At 33.3% G+C, this 23,639-nt stretch overlaps 3 protein-coding genes across 4 annotated transcripts; 2 read left to right on the forward strand and 1 right to left on the reverse strand.

Moving 5' to 3' along the window:
- Nucleotides 1-9,867: 9,867 nt before the first annotated feature.
- On the forward strand, nucleotides 9,868-10,714 carry LOC104895003 (translocator protein homolog). The gene has a single exon (XM_010681398.4). It carries the CDS (start codon nucleotides 10,045-10,047, stop codon nucleotides 10,648-10,650), a length of 606 nt encoding a protein of 201 aa, XP_010679700.2. The 5' UTR covers nucleotides 9,868-10,044; the 3' UTR covers nucleotides 10,651-10,714.
- Nucleotides 10,715-12,536: 1,822 nt separating this feature from the next.
- On the forward strand, nucleotides 12,537-19,139 carry LOC104894918 (hypothetical protein). 2 transcript variants are annotated; one of them, XM_048646250.2, is made up of 7 exons: nucleotides 12,537-13,744; nucleotides 15,326-16,228; nucleotides 16,711-16,796; nucleotides 17,562-17,702; nucleotides 17,848-18,248; nucleotides 18,360-18,490; nucleotides 18,609-19,139. In XM_048646250.2, the coding sequence occupies exons 1-5, from the start codon at nucleotides 13,415-13,417 to the stop codon at nucleotides 17,990-17,992; spliced, it is 1,605 nt and encodes a 534-aa protein (XP_048502207.1). In that variant the 5' UTR covers nucleotides 12,537-13,414; the 3' UTR covers nucleotides 17,993-18,248; nucleotides 18,360-18,490; nucleotides 18,609-19,139. The 2 variants fall into 2 exon arrangements, with proteins under 2 accessions (XP_048502207.1, XP_019105584.2); XM_019250039.3 differs by having other exon boundaries at nucleotides 18,366-18,490.
- LOC104894917 (hypothetical protein) lies at nucleotides 18,935-22,027 on the reverse strand. Its single transcript, XM_010681279.4, has 7 exons — nucleotides 21,599-22,027; nucleotides 21,050-21,202; nucleotides 20,106-20,183; nucleotides 19,844-19,939; nucleotides 19,713-19,748; nucleotides 19,337-19,518; nucleotides 18,935-19,241 (listed from the first exon to the last, which is right to left on the reverse strand). Exons 1-7 carry the CDS (start codon nucleotides 21,821-21,823, stop codon nucleotides 19,082-19,084), a joined length of 930 nt encoding a protein of 309 aa, XP_010679581.2. The 5' UTR covers nucleotides 21,824-22,027; the 3' UTR covers nucleotides 18,935-19,081.
- Nucleotides 22,028-23,639: the final 1,612 nt, after the last annotated feature.

The following is a 23,639-nucleotide window of genomic DNA, read 5'->3' on the forward strand; positions in this document are numbered from 1 at the left end:
CTATTAGCTGACTATGTTATTATCAAAAAATTTGAATTAAAGTAGCACAATCTATAGTATTATACTTGTATTATTGTCTATTATTTTATTATTCATATTACTATTAACAAGACTAATAGATATATTAGTGGTGAAAGTTTAGATAGGCAAGTATATAAATAGTATTTTTTTTTGTTAAATTATATATTCGTAAGAGATAATTAATAATAAATATTTTTTAAAAGGGTAAATTTTACTCAATAATTATTGTTTCATGATAACTTTTGAGGGGTAGTACGTTAGGGGTAATATTTATGTTATAACTCATCAATAATTTTGTCTAATAAGGTCAAATAAGTTACAATTAGGTCCAATAAGGTCTAATAAGTTTCAATCAGGTCCAATAAGGTGTAATAAGTTTAAATATTTTAGCTGAAACACCTCCCGATTTATAACTTTTTTTTATCAATTCAAGTAATATATATATATATATATATATTAAAAGAGACGGTCTAATTTTAATATAAAAATAGACATAGTCACTAAATGGATTAAACTAGTCACTGAAAGAAGTAAATCTAGTCACTATTGGGTTAATTCTCTTTTTAATATTTGGCTTACCGTTGTCTAATTATAATTTAAAAGTAGACGGTCTTTTATAAGACAAATACATATATATATGGTTATAAACTTATCAGTTTGATAAAAACTTATCAGTATATAGGCATAACTTATTAATTACGACATAAACAATGTATCACTTTAAGGGAATTATTTATCATCATTACAATAACATTGACTTAGAGTCAAAATAGTATGTTCCTTACCAATATATACTCCCTCCGTTTCCTAAAGATCTTCCCTCTTTCCGTTTAGGGGTGTTTCCAAAAGATCTTCCCTCTTTTGCTTTATTCCTTATTTGGCAAAACAAATTTCCCTATTTACCCTCTCATGTCACTATCATATGGTCCACCATTACATTATTAATTCAATTTACTCCATTTCTCTCTCCTACTTTAACCCCTTTTTATTTGTTTATTTATCTTAATCCCTTTCTCTCTCCTACTTTACTTACATCATGCCCCACACAACTTGATTTTCCTTGGTATCTGTAGTAACAGTAAGTGGGAAGATCTTTAGGAAACGGAGGGAGTATATTAGTAAGAAACATACTATTATGACTCTAAGTCGATGTTATTTTGATGATGATTAACACTTTATGCTATAATATGTATGTATGTAACAGTGATCTAAGAAAGCTATCAAGCTAAGATTAGAAGTTCATGAAAGATTCAATACTTTGAAGAAATGGAAGTTTAGACATTGTTATATGCTTCGTGGTAATTATGCAATTGTAAAGTATTAGAACTGTGTGATAAACTTTGTGCTAGAAATAGAAATGTGAAATTAGAATGGTTATTATTTTCTTAGAGTTTAAAAAACAGATAATCATATTAATTTCATTTATCTATATAAAAACGGAAGTTTAGTTTCAAAATTGAGTTTATTTTAGAAAACATTTTTTAGAAAAAAAGATTTTATAAAAACCAATTTGAAAAAGGATTTTGTAAAAACTGATTTAAAAAAGGATTTTGTAAAACCGATTTAAAGAAAAATATTTTATAAAAGAATTCGGAAAAGAAAAGGATTTTTAATAAATAAAATAAAGAAAAAGAAAAAAAAAAGGAAACTGATTTTTGATTAAACGTTTTTTTAGATAAAAGGTGATTACTAGTTGACTTTGGAGAATTCTTATCTTATAAGGATTGAAAAGAAAAATTAGCTTTTATAAAAGATAAAATTTGTTTTTAAAAAGAAAAGTTTTATCCCTTAATCCTAGGAGTAAAAGATAAAGTTTATTTTTAAAAAGGAAAAGTTTTATCTCTTAATTAAGGAGTAAAAGATAAACATATCTTTGAGAAGGATTTTCGATCAGTCCATAAGCTATAAAAAGGATTATAACTCAGTTTCATAACTCACATTTTCAGACAAAAATATCGGAGATTTCGAGAGCTTAAAACTGTTCCTAAGGCACAGAGTATAGCACAGAGTTCTAGTCAAATTGAGTAACTATTCGAAGTTTGTAATTGTCTTCTAATTTGCTTGAATAAGAAGCACGCTTTTGAGGATCTTTTCTTTATGTAAATTCATTATTATAGAGAGTGACAACACTTAGAGTGGGAGCACTACTAGGGTTAGTAGTGGGGGAATCTTATTGTATCAAGAGTTTGATATTTTAGGATTCAAATAATAAAAGAGTTTGGTTTGTGTGGACGTATATCTCAGACGTGAGATTGAACCACGTTATTTTTGGTTTTTAATATTTATTTTCATATTGAATTACATTTTAGTTTTCGTAAAAATACGAATCGAAGAATTACAAGCGAATAACGCTGTTTAGGCACAGTGCCATAACGAAGTTTTTGCAAAAAACGATTAGATTTAGTCATTCAATTCACCCCTCCCCCCTTCTTGAGTGTTACCTTGTACTCCAACACATACCTTGAATTTGAAATCCAGTTTGGTCCTCGATGTACGTTTTCCCTTATGAAAGTCTGGCATGACATACAGTGGCAACAAACTCTTTACATAACATGAACTATGAATCTATGTTCGTTGTTCTGTAAAAAAAAAAGAATCTAAATGCATTTACTTCAAGACTTGAATAACGACCAACTATCAATAAACAATCGATAGCAAGAGCATCAATTATGTCTTTAAGAGTCTCATTCTCTCACCACCGATAATCTTTGTACCACCAATCATCTATGAACCATCAATAATACTCCAAATTCTAACTCCGAAACAGGGGTGGTTCTTGGCCTATACAATCACAACGATGGAATAGAGCTTCCAAAATTTAAGGGCCCCAAAATATTTTTATTTTTAATTGTTTGAAGATTAGACAAAAGAAAACATTTGAATCAATAGTAAAAGTGTAAGAGAAGGAAATGAGAACATGAAATTCATCAAAGTTTTGTTGTTTAAACGTTTAAAGATAGTCTCATTAGTCAACTGTAAATACAAATATATTACTTCTATCTTTTTTGAACTACAAATGAAGGGCCTTATTATGAAAATTGTAGAGGTCCCCGTTATTTTTGCCCATATTTTTCCCGCCCTTGCTCCGAAAACCTGGCAAGTAAAACAGAGTGAAGAAAAAGGGAGGAAGAGAATATAAAATAAGAGGAAAAGAAAAAGATCGGTGCCTACTCTACCGACCTTGACATCTAAACTCAATGTAATATTTGACAGAGTTGGTTGACGGTAACTTCGTTTCCATCCACAAAGTTCGACGGTTGTGGTTGACCGTCTCAGTCATTCGCTTGACTAAATGGTCTCAACTAGGATTTTGTTATGTTATTATTTACGCAAATGTATTTTTTTGTGTATACACAAAAAAAGTAGTCATTATAATTAGTTAATAGGATAATTAGTCCTTTTTTATCTCGTAACAACGGAGCCGATGAATCATGATAGTAAGGTCCGCAAGGAATGGCACAATATATAATATATATAGCGATGAGATCTCGTTGGTCAATTCCCATTAGCCATTGTAAATAACAACTAATTTAATTGGTTAAACTCTTAAAATAGTGTACAAACTTATGATCAAATCACATCTAAATCATTTATCCTTATACTCTCCTTAAAAAAAAAAGTTACACTCCACTACCTAAACTTTATTTTGGGTGGTTTTGAACGCAAATATGCAATTATGAAAAAAGTTGGTTGTCATCGAGTATATGTCCACGGGTTCACTTGTGTAATTACTTCATGTCTAGCTAATTCTATAGGACTTATACACCAAGAAAATCATAACAAGAGAAGGACTAATCGGGTTAGTAAAGTTTACTCCAACGATAATATATTCATTTGAGGCCATGCACGAGTTTAATAACTTAGTTACGTTACCCAATTTTCATCAAAATTTTGCAAATTTACCCAAGTAGGGTTATGATTTAGGATCAATTTTCTCTACACCTTTGTCAGGCATATGTTCAGTTAGTTGTAGCTATTGAACATTCAATTGACTGTTTATTTCAAAAAGGATATGCAGGGCCGTTTCGAAGATTTTGGGGTCCCGGTTCTAACATGAAAATTGGACCCCTAAATCTATAGAAAATAAAGATGAAAGGTTAGAGTTCGAAAGATGGAAAGTTGAAAATCTAAAGATAAATCGTTGACAAATTTATTAAGGCTGGAAAACAAGGGTGATTTTTTCAAATATAAAGTAAAATTTTCAAAATAATATATTTTGGGCCTTTATAATTTTGGGAGCCCTGTGCTGTTGGGCTCCTTGCACACTCTCATCTACCCTTCTGAGGATATGTATGTATAGTGAAAATGAGAGGATAAAGCTCAAACAACGCACTGACCTAGTGCTCTCAATAATTCATCCACTACCAAAGATAAAAGCAAATAGTATAAGACTAGTAAGTGGCTAAGTGTGATTCCCATTTGTATGTTGATATACGCTCAATTTACAAGAAAAGTATATAATAAAACCATAATTAAAATATATTTGTATTTCATCTGTTTTCATTTAGTTGCAATAATATGTTATTTGCGCTATTCACATAGGCCGCTTCGACTAATTTAAGTGATTTATTTATAAGAAAACACTTATCACGTAAATTTTTATTAGATTCGTTTCAATATTATTTTTAAGATATAAAACTTTTATAAATTTTATCTTAAGACAATTATAAACATTAATCTTAGAGCATCTTATAGAATAATATTGTACAATTGTGCTTATATATATTATACTCCCTCCATCCCAAAATATAGTTCCTGATTTTTTTGCACAATCTTCAAGATGCACTTTTGACCAAGGATATCATCAATTTCGCATTAGCAAAAAATATATAAAGTTGATATTATGAATATACACATTGAAACGAATCTAACAATACCCCTACATGAATATGTTTTTTTTTGTGTATATTAATGAGAATATTTGGTTAAAGTTTTTATGGTTTGACTCTCAAAATAGAAACATGAACTATATTTTGAGACGGGGGAAGTACTATATATATATAGGTTAAGGGTCTGTTTGGCAATAGCGTTTTAGGTACCGTGTAGCGGTTGAACAAGGTCAAAACGCTACTTAAGAAAAATATGAGTGTTTGGTGAAATATTGGTTGTATTAGCGGGTAGCGGTTGAAGTAGGTTATGGGTAGCGGTTGTAGAACGTCAATACAAATAACGTTTGAGGTTTATAGGTAGTGGTTAGTGAATAAACACTATATAATGAATGTCATTTATTGTACATTTTACAATCTCAATAGCTATTTTTGTCAAACACTCCTCATTAAACAATTACTTTAAACGCTAATTTCTAACAGTTAGGCTATGTTTAGTTCACCTGAAATTTTCTGATCTGAACTTATCTGATCTGATCTGAACTTATTTTTTCTGATCTGATCTGATCTGAACTTATTTTTTCTGAACTGATCTGATTACAAGATCTTATCTTTTAGATTTCTCTCAATATATAAGAAAAAATATAGTCATGTGGGATCTTGTTTGATTCGTCTCAATGAGTACTTTATTAATATTCAATTATTATAATTTTTACTAATATGTAATGAAAGATATTTAATAGTAAAAATAAGTTTTAAAACTGACAGATCTGATCTGATCTGAACTTATTTTTTCTGATCTGATCTGGTCTGATCTGATTAGATCTGAAATAAGCAAAAATAAGGTGAACTGAACATAGCCTTAGTAGTAGATAGCTCGCAACTACCCCAACAGTTACAACTACTGTAACAGCTAACAACTACTAAAACCGCTGGTTTTGTCAAATATACCCTGAAAATTATGTTCAAAGTGAGACATATGAATAATAACGTAAAAGTTAGATGGTTGGTGTTGGTATTAATACGAGACGAAGGTAATATTTTTTTTTAAGGAAATCAATAAAGAGAAAAGCGCAAGCATCTCCATCGAAGATCACGAGAGGTAGTTCTGAATTAGTGGAGGAAAATGAGAATTCCAGAAATCAAGACGCTGTATTTCAAAGCTGTAGCCTGTAAACATATATCCTTCCAACAAATAACCAATAAATTTCCAAGCGTAGCGCCGTACCCTTCCAACTTCAAAGTTTGTCTTCATTAACTAATGTTACTATGTTAGGCTTTAGTGGAGTAAATTTCTTTTCTGTAGGACCTACAGATGAGATGATCACGGAACTACTACAGTTTTATGGTAAGATGTTAGCATGCATGCAGCATGTAGAATGAGTTATCAGTCGTTGTGACCATCATTAATAGGGGGTGTTGGGGAGCACTGAGTGACTAGTGCGAGAGCTAAAATAAGGTGTTCACACACTATAGTTTCAGTGTGTTCATACATATGGTACGGAAAAAACTTTGTCTACTTATTGGGTAATCTACCCACTAGAGATAGACATTAATAATAAGCAGAGTCCAACTCAGCATAATTATTTATTTTTTAATTATTTATTTCTGATGGGTAGTCTACCCAGTGGATACATGTAGCAATCTCCCATACAATACACATTTCAGAATTTAGATCCAGAAAACTAGAAAATATGGCAATATAATTGATGATGATAAAGGTATAGGGGGTGGTTCGAGGTTGATGATCAGGTTAAAACATTTAAAATACTCACAAGTTGCTCAATACTAGTCTACTTAGAGCAAACTTTTATAAAAGATGGCTTTACGGTTACACTTTCGAGTTTCAATTTATTAAGCAAAAGGTTAAAAAAAAAACTTGCAAGAAATAATCAAAACTACATAGTTACGTATTTGAGAAGTTAGATAGTCATCAAAGAAAAAAGTTCAAAAAAAGTAAAGAAAAAAAAAACAACCTAAATTAGTATTGTAGGTTTTGGTTATAAGTACATAGTTGAGGTCCTTTTCTTTATTACTATGTCCGTGTATGAATAATTATGGCTAACTTTGGAAAATTTAGGGCTAACAAGAATCCAACCTTGACTTAATACTTGGAATTCGAGAAATTTTTGCTCCATGATATATTTATTTATTTTGGTAATAAGAAGAAGTTTCATACTAGATCATCAATGAAATATTTTACATGAGGATGACACTTAGTTTAAGAAAGAAATCAATTGCATGCCATGAAGTGAAAGAATATATTCTAATTTTCAATTAATATGTGGCATACAACAACATAAGTATATTATATCACCTTGTTAGAATAATAATGTACAAATTATATCGTACATTTAAGCATAAACAAAAGAGGATAAAAGAGTCGTGTAAAAAGCTTAGATAAGGTTTTATGTTTTCATTTTTTCCTTATGAGGAAATAAATCTAGGTTATTTAGTTTTCTAACAAAGAAATAACCTAACTCATCCTTATTCCAATACAACAAGGTTTTATGTTCTCATAACTAAACTAGATATAAAGGGTTTACTTAGCTTGTTTAATATTCACCTCAAAAGAAAAGAAGAAAAAAGCCTTCCCACATTGTAGTTAAAGGCTTTTTACATGCATGCTACAAAACCTACATATAATAAAGCTTATATATAAAGCCTACTAAAGCAATCGGTTACTATTTCTCATGATCTTCTAGAATAAACATAGAAAACAGACTTTTACTAACTACATAAGTCATAAACGAACTTGAAATCCATCCCTGTTTTCTTGTTTGGAAAAGAGGGAAATAATTAATCTATAAAGTGAAAAAGGAACAACCTATTAACATCTACTACTAGTTTTTTTTCCCCTTGTATACGAAGCAACTTTAATGAGGTGAGTAAAAGTATTTCTAATTCTGTGTGACTAATTAATGGTTAGAATATCCAATAATCCTTAAAGTAATTCTAATTCTGTGTGGCTAAATAATGGTTTTTTTTTTTGACATCGGAAAATCGTACATTAATTAGAAGAGGAAGTACAGCCTAAAGCTAATACAACCACATCTAATACAACCAAACAAACTTAAAGAAACTTTAAAAGCTTGTAGAATACATAAAAACAAACACCAACAAAAACTAATACAGAATCGCAAATGACGGAGGGTATCGCTGGTCAAAACTAGTGATGGTGGAGTGAAAACTTGGGTCGCTGATGAAAGTGGTGAGAGGAACGATTGTCGTTCACAATTCGGACAACGAACAACGAAAGGCGAGTATCGTACCTCGCCGCATGAGCAATCCCACCAAACTGCTATTGCCTGGGATTCCTTTAATGGTTAGAATATACTATAATCAGATTTCCTTTATATGTTTATCAATAGTTATACCCAAAAGAAATAACACGCGTATTATTCCCCTCAAAAAAATAAAAAATAAATAACACACGTATTATAGTTAGTTATTGTATAAAGATATGATGAAAATCTAACACAAATCACATGTAAAGAGAAAATAATTTCCCAAAAAGGAATGATACAGATGATTTAAAACTCTCCAACAACAAATATGGTACAACTATTACATAGAGCCTAGAGGTAGTATCTCTAAATATTAAAAACGGAGAAAGTTTATAAGAAGTAGCACTATGTTAGATATATCAACTGTCCTTATTTAATGCTTACAGATTAATTAGTTAAATATTTTTTCATTTTTTAATGTTCTATTTGGTTACTATAAATAAACGCACATACACAATAAATACATGCACCTCGGGTTGGTATTGTATTTTCGAACTTGATATGTTGCTTTTTGCATTATTCCCACTAAAATATATTGGAAAACTCAACATTTAAAAGGTACAAATATAATAATGTGGCCACTTAAAACATGATTAAAAGTTGATTGAGATGGTAATTTTGTCATGTACAATAGCAAGAGGTCACAGGTTTAAATCTTGTTGCAAGCTAATTTTACTTTTGTTAATTGACACAGTTATGTACACATTGGACAATTCTATTGGAGTATCAGAGGTGTCATGTGGCGTGTATACATTGTCACGCACGCCTTTTAATATATTTGTATAGATTAGAGAAAGTGTGTAAAAAGTGGGTCCACTTCGTTTCTTTATTTTTTTTAAAATGAGTAAAGATAGTGTGAGATAAAGAGCATTGAATGGTGCCACATGACGCTCTCCCTTAATGGATTCTTACTCCATGAAAGTGTCCTCTGACTTCAAGCTTATATATTAAAATCTTAATCACAAAACCAAATTATAATTGTCTTTAATATACTTTTAAACTTAAATGTATAATAATCGCATATGTACTGTTTGTGCTTAGAGTTTAGAGTTTAGCTGTTAGAGTTTAGAGTTTGCTACTAGAGGTTTAACTTTTTGTTCAGCATATCTGATTGCTGATTTGCCAACATATCTTTATACATGTGTTTGGTAACAATTAACTAATTGCTAAAAGTTTATTGCCATTTGTTTGTGTAAAATTACATTTATAGACATTTTAATACATATGTATAATTTAGAGGCAAAAAAATCATTGAATATATTTTTACCTAATCTTCTGAAGAAAAAACTCCTATCAGGAGCTTTTTCCTTTTGAGAGTTTTTATGCCAAAATCCTCTTTTATCAAACACTCCTTTTATAATTTTTGACTAATCAAAACTCTAAAAATTGTCCAAAATTTTTTTTTCTTCAAAACTTTAATTGCCAAACACCCCATAATTCAGACCTAAATACTACTTTTCTTCCCTATACTTTTCCAATGAGATATAACATCTAAACAAAATGGAAACTTAAAAAATCATAGGTCCATGGGCCGTCTACATTCGGCAAAATCAGGAGCCCAAATAAGGCGTCATTTAGGAAGTTGGCTAAAGCAAATGTGCAATGCGGCATTATCACATGTCATGAAGAGCCACGTGCATGTGCATGACAAGCCCTTAAGATTTAGGAACTTCAGGAAGTTGATGTCACATAACATAATATATAAACAAGTACTTATCTCTATAATTCTTTAATTGCTGGCACTTCTATAACTCCCAACGTGTATTATTTTTTGGCTCCGTTGTCATTCTTAGGTTAGTTCCCTCCCACAATAAAACTTGTCACTTATGACCCTTTCTTCGCTTCACTATTCATATATTACCAATTTACCACATAATCACAATTAACAAACCACAAAAACAGTACTCCAAATGGAAACACAAAACCTCAAGCAAAGGACTACTAGAGATGAACCTCCAACCACCACCAACACCACCGTCGTGGATAACACCTCGCGACGGAACGGCGACGACGACAAAAGCGACAAAGGGGCAAGGCAAAAGAGGATCACTATGGCCAAACGTGGTCTTAAGTCCCTTGGTGTAGCAGTGTCAATACCAATAATTTTCACCCTTACCAACATCTATATGTTTGGCACAAGTGACACTTACAAGTTGTCAAACCGGCCAAATTGGGTACCTCCAATATGGGCTTTGCATATGACTTGTTTGGGCTCTGCTTTTCTATTGGGCCTCTGCGGATGGATTGTTTGGGCTGAAGGTGGGTTCCATAAAAAGCCCAATGCACTTGGATTGTATTTGGGCCAGTTTGGGTTGAGTCTCCTTTGGGACCCCATTGTGTTCAAGATGGGTGCTAACTGGGCTGGGCTGCTAGTTGCAGTTGGACTTTGTTGGGCTTTGTTTCGTTGTTATAAGGTGTTTAAACAAGTGAATGAAATGGCCGCAGATTTAGTTTTGCCTTGTTTGGGTTGGGCTGGTCTTCTTGCTTTTGTAAATCTCAAGTTTTTGTTGGCCTAAAATCTTTGTTGGAGTTAACAGTTAAGATAATGGGATATGAATATACTACTATGATGTTTGAATATGTCATATGTGTGTACAGTGTACTGTATAAATTATGAAGCTCTTAATGTTAATGTTTTAGATTTATGTCTTGCTAATTCATGCCTGATTTACATCATTATTAAAATATTGATTTACCAAAAACTTCACTCTTTTAGGGCCGAAGAAAATGATGTACACAGACAGTATCATCAAATATTACAGAGGAACATAAGAAATAAAACTATGTTAGATATATCAATTTTTCCTATTAAATGCTTACTGATTAATTAGCTATATTAATAATTAAATATTTTTTCTGTTATCTAAAAGTTCTATTCGGTTATTATTTCATTATATAAGAGAAGGGGGAGCAAAATTGACACTCAAAGAAAATTACAAAAATTATTTACAATACTCACTCATAAATCTTTTAAAAGAGGAAATTTTACAAATAACTCATACAATTGAGAAAATCTCGTTATAAAAATCTCGTAAAGCACTCAAATAATCAAGAAATTTTATTAAAATTCAAAATTAACATACAAATTAAAACTAATAACCTAACACGTCAATAAATATAAAAATATTTACAAAAATTTACTTGCAAATAACTATTCTCAAGAATTATTCAAATTAATGGTGGATGATGATAAAAAATAGAGGTGTAATTGTAGTGAAATCAGGATTTAAAAGTTAGATAAGGAAAAAAATTATTTACTTTTTTATACTGTTTTCTATATACAATTTTTTATACTGTTTTCTATATACAATGAAACTTTTACATATATTTGGACCTATCTTTTTTTATTATATAATAGCGATTAATTATCAAGGTAAAAAAGTATGTAAAATATCATACAAGAATTAACGTACAACATATCTCTATTATATAAGGGATCTCTATTATATAAGGGAAGGGAGGAGCTATGATGTCCCTGAATGAAGAGATTATGTTACCTCCTTCCCATTCAAAATTACAGATTCATTTACAAATCAAAGGGGACTTTAAATAAAAATACCAAATCCCTAAAATGAGGAAACTTTACAAAAACTAAAATCACAAAATTGCATAATTTACATTATGAATATCATTAAAATGAGAAAACAAATTGACTTGAAATCAAAACGTCCACTTTCTTTACAATTTTTAAAGTACTGTACTTAATTAAAAAATCAACTAAAAAATTATAATATTAGAAATCATAAATAAATTCAATAAAATTTCTATTTTCTTCATAGAATTTAACTTTGAAAAGTAAAAAAAAAAAAACAAAAAGAATGGTGAGAGACTTAAGTGATAGAAACTAAACCAATCAAATTTTGCAACTAAAAGCAATTATACTTCGTATGTCTAATGTTCAAATTTTGACTCTTATGCCGAAGAAAATCGAGTTTCTGTTTCGAAAAAAATTCAAGCACGCATCGCGTGCAAAAAATTATAGTAGATATATATGTGAAGTAAAACAAAAATTATTGAAAAAGGCGGTTTAATTTTAATGTAAAAACAGGTTTAGTCATTAAATGGATTAAATTAGTCATTGAAATAAATTATTATTAAATTAATTTTTTTAAATAGGTTTATTATTGTTTAATTTTAAAGTAGGCGGTCTCTTAAAAGACAAATTAGTAAAATTGGGGAGTCGTAGAAAGTAGGTTCATTTTTTTTTTTTTGATAATTAGAGAGAGTAGGGGTTTCTTATATTTAAGGGAATAAAAAGCGTAGAAGAGATATAGTGAAAGCCAAGGGTGATTATATAATTGTATTTTTTGTGCTAAATGAGGGATAATGCCTAGTGAGTAATTTTTTTAAAAATCGATGAAATATGAAAGTGAATAGAATTTTAAAAAACGAGAGAGTATATTCTAAAAAAGTGGAGTGGAAGAATAATATTTTTTTGGTATGTAAGATGAAGGATTCTACTGAATTGATACCTTCTCTTATCTCCTTCTCCTTATTGATCAGTTAGGACTTGTTATAGGTGATTTCAGCCATGTCATTTATCCCCGATTCCTTTTTTGTTTTCATTTTTTTTTTTGTTTATTTTCTTGTTTTGTTGAATAAATTAGTCTCTCTTTATAAGAGTTTCTTGAGACCCTACTGGCTAGTACGACATATTTTAATCATTGTTTTGGAAATCTCCTTACTTCCCTATAGGTTTTGTGAGTATTGTTTGTTTGTCTTTAGGTATGAAAAATTATTCTCATTAGTTGAAGTTCAAAACTATCATCACAAATGTATTAGAAATTCGGATGCGGTCAACATGACTCGATCAAGAACAATCTTCCTAAACTACATCAAAATGATAGAATTACTCATCAATAACTGCTTGGTTCGACAAATACAAGGAGAATGCACTATATTGTTTAATCAGATTGATTGTAGTTTTTTCAAAAACGAATTTAATTTAATCTTATTTAATTTTAACTTTTTTTTTTTAATATTTAATTTACGTTCACCGCGGGCCGTCTACATTCGGTAAATATCAAGCAATTAAATCTTGGGCCGTCTACATTGACCTTCAATTAATGAAATTTTTTTTTTTTTTTTAAAACATCATAGGTCCATGGGCCGTCTACATTCGGTAAATATCAAGCAATTAAATCTTGGGCCTGATCTCATAAATTGAGTTACCATTAAATCTACCGATAATCTTAGCTAGTATAGTAGTATTCATTCTTTTCAACTGTTATTATTAGTTCTGATTTCTTCCCGCAAAATTTCGATCACCGGAAATTAACAATGACGTTCACCGCTGAATTCCACCGATTGAATTTTCTCTCTCCTCTACTCGAATTCACCCCCAAAGACAAGTCAAGATATGTTATGCAATTCATCTACCCGAGTCAAAGAACTCGGTGGCTCGGTACCAGCGCCGAGTCGACTCACCCCGAGTTCTCCGCTTCCGAGAATGCGTACGAGGTTCTCGGAGTTCCTGAGAATAGTTCGTTTGATGAAATTAAGGCGTCATTTAGGAAGTTGGCTAAAGAAACGCACCCTGACCTCGTTTCTTCCTCGGACACTGATGCTGCCGATTCGAAACGTTTCGTCCAAATTCTCGCTGCTTATGAGGTTCTCTTTTGTTTGTGGATTCTTTTACTAATTAATTTTAGCTGTTTGTATGTCATTTTAATTAATAATTAGTCCAATTTAGAATTATATATAGTTTCTCCGATCTAAAATAAATAAAATATAGTAGTAAGGATGTTTTGGGCTAATGCTTAACGAGGTGATGTGAACGATAAGTCACATGTTTCGAATCGCACTTCTTGTCCTCTGTAATTTGTACCGCCTTCGTAAATACCAAATAAAGTAACGTTTTAGAGCGGTCTAAAATGGTAAGTATTCCATTTAGTAGTATTTTATAATGGAGGTAGTATATATGTGAGCTCCACGTTACTAGTTAATGTGCATGTTTGAATGTATTAGCGACAAATTTGATTGCCTGAATTGTGGTTACTTCCTTGTTTAGTTGAATTTAATGGTTTAAATTTTGATAATATCCGTGTTTAGCTGCAAGTTTTTTTTTGTTAGCGCAAATGTTTGTAGTTGGAGGTACTTAAATGTTGACTAAGAGTGCAAAATTGTATTATACTGTTGAATTAAAAGATTCAGCAACTTCTAGTACATGTACACGGATTTGTATTGGTGCCCATAGTGTTCAAGAACTATGTGGATGGTTGGACTTTTTGCAGATGGAAAGTGTTTCCAAATGGGTTAACCTCATATTCCATCCATTTTCGGGTTTCATAAGCACGGAACAACTAGGATATGGAATGGAAATGTCTCAAGGTTTTCGTACTTTTAGTTCAAGAATGATTAGTTGATTGGACTAATTGGCAATGATTTGGCAACTATACTTATGTTGTAGTCCATTTCGGATATAGGGGCTCAATATATAGATGGAGATTAGTAGGTAGAGATGGTTGATTGATCTGGCATTTTGATTCCCGTTGCTTAGAATATGGGTAAAAGAAGTTTATAATGGCTTGAAGGGAGTGATTATTAGTGAGTCCATTTTTCAGGAGGATTTTATTGCATTTTCAGTTATATGGTTTAGGGGTATATAAGTTTTTTTCTTGAAGTGATACGGGGATATATTTTAGGCTTTTAGCTATTAGAGGTTGCAACTGCTTTGGCTTGAGGAGATTTATCCTATCTGAAATGCTGCCGCCTGCCAGATTTTGATTCCTCCAGCATTGTACCCTTCAATTTGATTTATTGGTTTCTTTTGGCTATGCAAAGGTTTTCACCAAGTTCCTTCACTTTGTAAAGAGTTTCTTTTATTTGATTTGAAGAACTTGGATGGATCTTAGGCTTGTAGCCCCATTTCTTCGCAATCATATGGCTTCAATTTGCAGATTATCACCTGCAAGTCTGCAACCTCAATTGCTGTATGGTTTTTCTTCCTCTAAAAACCAAAATTTTGCTAGGATGAGTTATACGAGTCGAAGTTTGTGCATTGTCATATCTGGTATTTACTTTTGTGGAAACACGTGATTTTCCTACTCGGTCTGTTAAGTGGTGGCAATGGTATATATGGTGGTACTTATGCTAACTTGGTCAAACCTCATAGGTTCTGTTGTTAGTATGTTGCCGATTCTGTCATCAGCTAAACCAGATACGTGACTTGTAAATACTTATTTGTTGTAGATTCTGTCAGAGCCCACTAAGAGAGCCCTTTATGATCAGTATCTGCTGAGTACAAGGCACATTGCACAGAAACATTCAAGGGATGATTCAAGTTATCATATGTATGCTACATACACAACCACAACAAAGCAAATGGAGGTCGTTGAATGGTTGAGGTGGTATAGATATGCCGTGAAAGATATATTATCAGAGCGAAGTTTGCCTGCGGGGGCTGGTTATTTTGATGTGCTTCAAAGAGAATTTTATTCAGCCGTACATTCGGCATATTTTGGTCCTGAAATACAATCTGTGGACCTTCTTCCTGATAGATTTGAAGCTGAGGAGAGGTCTGTATGTGAAACACCAGAGGTGCTGCACTTGGTTTCAGGGCGTGATCTTTTCGGGATTGTCCGCATTGCTGATGATGTTCTTGAATTATCTGATGTTTCTTATAAATATTTGACCACTTCTGAAGTGTATCTAAATTTCTCTAAACCTGGTAATAATTCAGGCTGTCGAACAGATTTTGCCAACAAAGCAGCTGCTGATTTGTCTCAACAAAATATGAATGGTATGAGATACCATGTTTTAGATGCATACAAGGACTTGGAGTTGCATGTATGTGGGAGGCTAGTAGCTCTTGCAACTAGAGTTCCTCCAAACGACTCTTCTGTTGAGAAAGATTCTTCTGGCCAGATTGACGAGGAAACTTGCCAAGATAAAATACATGTTTTTCTTAGCTCACATGAAGAACCAATGCATGTCAACCGTCAGTCCAAGAAAAGAATCTCACATGGTTCAGTTTCAGAGGTCCTCTTGGGTACAATAACTGGGCTAGGGACTAACCCTGATGAGAGCTCTTGCTATGTATACGATAGCAGTGGCTCAAAAACTCATGTGATTCTCAAGCACAGGACACCACTGGTTTGCCTGACTATTTTCCCTTTGCTCTTTCTTAACTATGCATTCCTTTTTCATCTCTGGATTGATGCATATGTGTGTAACTTATATGCACTTAAAAGTTGTTGAGGCTTCTTTACCCTGTACTCTCAAATGTGGAGGTTCTCGATGTGTCTCCCTTCTTTAAATGGCTATTCTCTCTGCTTCACCCCATTATATGTATGTTTGTACTTATATTAGTTGAAGTTAATGAGTTAGTCATAAAGTCATATTTTGCTAATTGAAGAGTTTGGTCGATCTCCGATTATCTACACAGAAGGAATATTTGATTGTTGAGCAAACTAATTGCTAATCTTGTGTTCGTACTCTAGAATGCATTTTTGTTCTACTGTCTTACAAGTTTGCTCATTGGTCTTGTCTTTCCCTGATCATTATAACTGTTTGAGGACTTTATGGGAAATCTTGACTTGCAAAGAGTGTTTGATAACTTATTGTGTTTGTTTTAGGTGAAACACATGCACTGGTTTCAGCTGGCAGATGAAGTATCTACGTGTGAATGTAGATGCACCAGGGCTCGGTTGCCACCTAGCAAGTAAGTTTCATCATCTACAAGAAGGTCATGGATGCAGAAGAATCTCAATTTCATGGTCACTTTATCTCCTAAAGTATTTTTCACTCTAGATATGAGGGTGTACGGAAAGTAGGGAATACAGACTTCCCACTTTATTCAGTTAGCGCTCCAGGGATAATTCTTGTTTTTTACCTCCCTCCCTGCTCAATTAACTGTCAAGATTGATGGTGGCATGGTTAGGTTTTTACATATACAAATGATGTTCAATTGTGAGTACATGAGTACATGACGTCCAGAAACCAAATATGTAATCACCACTGGTAGTTCTTGTTGACTGTCATAAGACAAAATGCTATCCTTCCCACTTTCTATGAAGTTGGAAATTGTGAGTTGACTTGCAAGTTACTTGAAGATTTGCTGCTCCTCTAATCCCCTTCCGTCAACACAAAAGCAAGTAGTGCCAGTATCAATTATACTCTCTTTAGATGGAAACCACAATTTTTTAGAACCAAGAGAGCGTGATTATGTAATCTATCTTTTGGGAGCAGCTTGCTTTTGACATGTATAGCAATAGCACAATAGTTCGTAGAGGGGTATATGGAGCTTTCTCATTTGACTTTTACAATATGCAGGTTCTAGTGAAAAATTTCATGTTAGGAAAGATTCTATTGGTAGGCTTATCAGTTTCCAACAAGGCTACATATTTTAATGATGTGTGCAATGAGTTCTAGTTTATTTTCGATGGTTATTTGGTTGTTGAAATCCCACATTTCTTTACCCTTGCAGGTTTTGGCTGTTTGAGCCACGCTGTAGCATGCATGATATTGGTGGTTGGTATGTGGAAACTTATGGACGGGATAGGAAAAACCAAACTGTTCCATCACAAAGGTGTTGGGATGGCTGCAACGCTTATCAAGATTTTGAAAAGTAAGTGAAGTTTTGTTATTCTCTTACAATTATTTGTGTTTTCAGATTTAGGATATATATCCCGCATTCCCATGATCTCTATATGTAGGTATTAAAATGGAATGGCACCATATTAAAACTCTTACCATTCATCTGCTGCTTGCAGGAGACTCCACCCTGCTGTTTATTTGCTTGCTCTTGCATATAGGACTCTTGATATAGAAAATGCGAGGAGAACAAAGCAAACTTTCTGGGATAATGCTGGTGGAAAACTATTCAACATGCTTCACTGGTGCAAGAGATTTGTTTAGGGGTGATAAGAATTTAAGCTTCTTGGTTGCAGTCTCTTTCCACTACTTCAAATATGTTCTTGAAAGCTTGGCGGTCTTAAGAATTGTTTGGCAGGAGGTTTTCAGCAGCTCTTGAGGGGCTTGCTCGTAGTGTTTTTAGCTCTAAAATCTTATCTGAAGATCTACAATCTTATGACTGCTCCAGCATCCTAAATTGAAATGTGATGCTTATATTTAGTTTAGCTCTTCAGCTCCGCAGCTGGTTTCTGCTAGGGAGGTAAGCATTTGCTCTTGTTAGTTGTTATGGACTTATGGTCATATTTTGAGTCTATTTTGAAAACCATGCTAGAGAAGAAATGATCAATTGATTGCTAAAATGATATTTGAGTGTTAGGTCCTTGTATTCAATATTGGTGTCTGGTGAAGCTTCCTGTTTAGAGCGAGCCTATTTCCCCGATCTCTGGATTTGGATATGCCACAGTTTCAAGAAAGACCATGGCTGCACAGCAGTAGCTATTGGTACGATTTCCAGCTTCTCACCTTCTTTTTCATTTTATATTTTGTTTTTAATATTGTATTACTTGTCCACCTAGTGGAACAGCTGACCAATTAACCAAACATACTTTGTTATACCCAGGGAGGCAAGGACACAGTCAACAGGTCCCCAGGCTATCAGGCCTGGCATTTACTCTTCTCACTTCCATATTTCTCAAAGTGAGCTCTCAAAAATATGAAGTGTTCGGTTTTGATCCTCTGGGACCCCTGGGTGAGTGAAGGCAGATGGTCATTGGTGATTTTCCAGCGTCACTTGCTTCTTCTTTTTCTTAGTTGGTCCTCTTTCCTTTCCTTTAGGGTGGGGGAGGGGTATTTGAAGTGGGATCAGATAAATTCCTAAAGTTGAAAATATTAATGTCCAGTAATGCTTCGAGACATATTCTTCTGTTCTTCCTTATGTATATTAGATACACAAATCCTGCACACCATGGTGTGCTTTGATAAAGATTCTTCATTTCTTACACCCGTATAATTTGCGATGCTTGATTTAGTGTTCCAATCCGATACAGAAATTGACTATTAATTATCCAAAAAAAAAAATGTGTAGTCTACATTCTATCTTAGTAGATCCTCCCATTTACAATATTGCCCACCTGCTAATGCTCGGTAATACCTATCTCTGCAGTAAACTGGCCTCCCATCAGCTGCCTCTGCAGCAGCTGCAGCTAGGTCATCATCTTCCTTTACTTCCAATGGCAATGTCAGCAACTCCTTTCTGTTGGACAAAATAAAATTACAAGATATAATGTAGCTTATTTTAGGTTTGCCTATTTATATATGATTCTAGAACTTAGCAGTCTCCTTATGTACCTCATATTGAACTTTGTATCGACATTTGTGGTTGGAACATCCGGAGAGATGTTTTTTCTGATGAAAGTGGACTGAATGAAATTTTCTACAGGTGTAGCAAAGATGAAGAGCAGGACTCCAGATACAAGCAGTGCCCCAGTTCCGACCAGTGTTTGCTTCAACATTTTGATCACTGGTTTCACCTTTAGGTATCACAAGCTAGTTTTAGTTCCTTGGAATGTTATATGTTTAAGAGTTACATTTTGTGTGTATTCACATGCTTTTGGCAAGATGCCTTCATTATCTCTTATTTATATGCTTATCCAATATCCACAGAGCTGAGTTTCCTATAACTATTGCATGCAATATAAGAATGGAACATATTTGTAACATTTACCTTGTAGGATCCTAGCAGTCTGTCACGAGCAAGAACCTGAAGGAAAGAAATAATTGCCACACGCATGAGTCACAGCAAAATAGATTTGGAGGGTTTTCCAAGCCAAGTTGCAGAAGTGAATAAATTCTGACCTCTGGTGGCTTTACCCACATTTGTCCGTCATACCATCCACTCTCTTCATAGGGTACTACTGCTGATAAAAGCCTATCACCTACATAGCTCCATCCCTACAATGTGCCAAGCCACCATCAAATTTGAAATATTGGATTTGAAATGCAGGTGCACTTCTGTATTTTGTATGTAATTGAATGCATGATTTTTGAAAGTGTATTTATAGACTTTGATCAGTCCCAAATATAATGAAGATCAGTCCGAAACATAATGAAGAAGTACCAGATAGATCCTCAGGACGATCAGTGACACCAGAAATAGGGTTCCTGTCCCCGCAGCTAATAGAAGTTTTAGAGGTTCCTGCAGCACCACGAAGGACAAATGATTAATGTCATTCTTTACTTTAGATTTTTAGTATTTATGATCTTGTGGTTTCTTGAAACAGAATTTAAATGTTGCTACTCTAATGCTGATGTCGTGTATTGAGTTTTCCATTCCAAATGTTGATCTCTTCAACTCCTCTGAGCGCTTAGTTTTTGGACTCCGCCTCACAAAAGAGAGTGTGGAATTGAATTGTTGAGGCTGATTCACATTCCACTGTGGTACATTTCAAGTGTTGTGTTTGAGAGGAACTGGGGTGTCAAGAGGTGGAAGTTGCTGAAACAGAGGAGCCCGGATGGGCTAAACAAAGTGCCCAAACTTTTTTTGGGTCAGAATCTTGGGGAGTTTTTCCTCCAGACCGGGTATTCTGTACACGATACAAAGTTCTGGAGCATAAATCTCAGGTGGAGTATATGATTAAATCCCCATCCAGGGGCTTGGGTATCTGCGAAAGGTAATATGTGGATTTATTATTGACCCCTTGTATAAATAATCCCTCGAGGGTTTTCTAGAGGTTTAAGGAGAGCCTTTTTAGAATCCTCCTGAGGACTTTAATCATTGTAGAGATTCGGTCATAATATTTTGTAAGCACCTTAATACACTGATTTCCAAAATAGATCACTTCATGGTGGTAGGTTTTATATGCTCAGGCCCCCCCCCCCCCCCCCCCCCCCCCGGCGAAGAAAATAACGATTTGAAATTCATAGAGACCAAGAAACTTTTTTGTACTGGCAAAATTTAAACAAGTTCAAGCAGCAGAATTTGGTTATATATGCTCCTTGTATTTATTAATCATATGCTCTTCAATTTGCTTTATTTATTATCTGGGAAATGACTTAGCATACCTTTGAAGGGTTGAAGCTAGCAGCCGCAATTGGGATTCCCAGAACTATAAAAGTTGTTAACCACATACCCCCAAGCCGCACGAAAAAGGAAGGTGGACTCAGCTCAGCCCATGAATACAAGGTCGCTTCCTTCAAAGATGAGTATTCATTGACCTGTACAACAAATGCTATTAGTTAGCCATACCTTCTATGGCATTTGCCAGAGGAGAAATAAATATTCCCTCCGTTATGAAATAAGTTCAACGCTTCTTTGCTTTATGTGAGAACTTTGTGAGATAAGTATCTCACTTATTTCAAAATGGAGGAAGTAACTGTTAATCTATTAAATGATATAATATAATGAATCTAACTTGAATTATTTTACATGATCTATCTGTATTTCTCTGCTGTGCAACATCTGAGATTTGGATTTTAAATTAGAATTTAGCTGTTTTTGGTGGTAATTGACGTGAAAGCTAATTATGGTTCCATGGATTTCAGGGATTGAGGAGGCTATAAACACTCTCAAAGCTATAATGCAAATGTTATGACTTATGGAGGCATACATACCGGTCGCTGCTCAAAAGGAACCTCGATCTCCAGACCCGGGTCCCAGCTCTGACTCGGTAACCCTCTCTGACCTTCATTTGGTTCCTCTTTTAGAGCTTTGACGGAAACATTTCGTAAGATTCTCCACTCTTTATGACTCTGAATAAGCCATGACCCATGCCTAATTCCCAGTTTAATTTCTTTGCATCCAACAATTGGAGTACAGTATACATGGAGTCTCAGCATTTGTAACCACCCTATTTTCTGAAAATGTGGTTTTGCTTCATTCGATTCTTTATTAAATGAGATTTGATCTTATTTGGAGGGAAGAAAAGGAATTTTGATAGGTTAAAAGTTTTAGATTAGATAAAGCAGGTGTTATATGCTCAACACCGTGCATTATTTACGTGGAGGAGAACCAACAATATTGTGAAAAAGAGTGAGATTTTGTGAATTTCATGGACCTACAGAGTTGCCTGGTTTGAAAAGCATAGCAGTGCCACTTCATGATGTGGTCCATGCAACTTGGAAGTTTATACTCTGCTGTCCTACCATTGGAAGGTGAATTATCCTAATCCTCTTGAGACTTTTGTGGTTTATATTAGTTTCTTGTGGTGTAGAATATGTTTAAGGCAGCAGCAAGAACAAAGAAATTAAGAGAGTAAGCTTGCAACGTGGTTGTTTCTTGCTTACACGCTTCTTTTCGCGTCTCTCTCATTTTACCCACATCCAAGCTTGAGGCATGTCATTGTCTGAAGCTTTGAAGATGGTGGCTAATGACCATGGTAGTTCGTAAAACGTGTGTTTATGAAGTGTTCAACTTTATTTAATTAGTATAGTTTCTTCTTCACTAATAAGAAAAAAATATTACTCTCTCCGTCCCAAAATATAGTTCCCATTTTCATTTTGGCTGTCCCAAAATATGGTTTCCATTTCCATATTTAGTTCCACAATTTTCTGTAATTTGTCTAGAAACACTGTGTCCCATCATTTATTTGCTTCTTGAATATTGTTTTTTCCTTTGTTTATTCAACCAAAATGTTACAATTAATGCTCTTTTACTAATTATTCTCCATTTTTTTTTTTCTGAAATCATCTTTTTCCATGCCACATTTATTTAAATAAACAAAAAATCTTTAACGTGCATAAATTACCGTGGAAAAAGGGAAATGAGAACTATATTTTGGGACGGAGGGAGTAGATGCTAACAAACTGAAGATGAGTTGGTAGTACTTTCTCCGTCTCATAATATAGTGATTGTTTCATTTTTACACGGTCTCCAAGATATTTGACATTCGATATCTTCAATTCCTTATTATTAAAAAATATAAAAAGTTGATATTATGAAATTATATATTAAGGCAAATTTAATAACATCACATATGAATATTTTTTTTATATATATATACAAATGAGAATATTTGGTCAATGATTTTGAAATATAACTTCAAGAGAAAGAAACAAGCATTATATTATGGAACGCAGAGAATATTAGTATAACTAATCTTACTTTCCCCGTATTATGGGTTTCGAAGGTTTGCATGAGCACTTTTGGGGTGGATTTTCGGTCTCTAGGGCTTAATTGGGTTAGGGATACCGTGGCAGTGATGGATAATAAACCCATTTAACAACACATATTCAAGGATTCTACTGATTAAGCCATTATGAAAATGAGCCTTTTGCATGGAACTAGATTTCCACATGAGGATAAACTCATTTGGCAACACCTTTAGATGTATGTATGTGTAATTACGATCTTATACATATAAATATATAAATCTCGCATTTTTTTTTTATCAAAACATTATAATTTCGCTGATGTCAAAATTAATAAATATTGTGCTAATTTTACTACTCTATTCGTCCTCATATTAATCAATACACTTTTAAAAATGGCAAGGTTTCTCCTATATTATAATATTTTTTTTAAGGGAATCTAGACAATAATAAATTAACACACTTTAACACTCATTCTTCGAATGTATTTATTAATAATACTCTATTGAGTACTAACTTCGATAAAATAATATTCTACTACCAAATGATAATATTAGAAGTCAAA

The sequence above is a fragment of the Beta vulgaris genome, chromosome 6 (genome assembly GCF_026745355.1).
Source record: "Beta vulgaris subsp. vulgaris cultivar EL10 chromosome 6, EL10.2, whole genome shotgun sequence".
Taxonomy (NCBI): Eukaryota; Viridiplantae; Streptophyta; class Magnoliopsida; order Caryophyllales; family Amaranthaceae; genus Beta; species Beta vulgaris.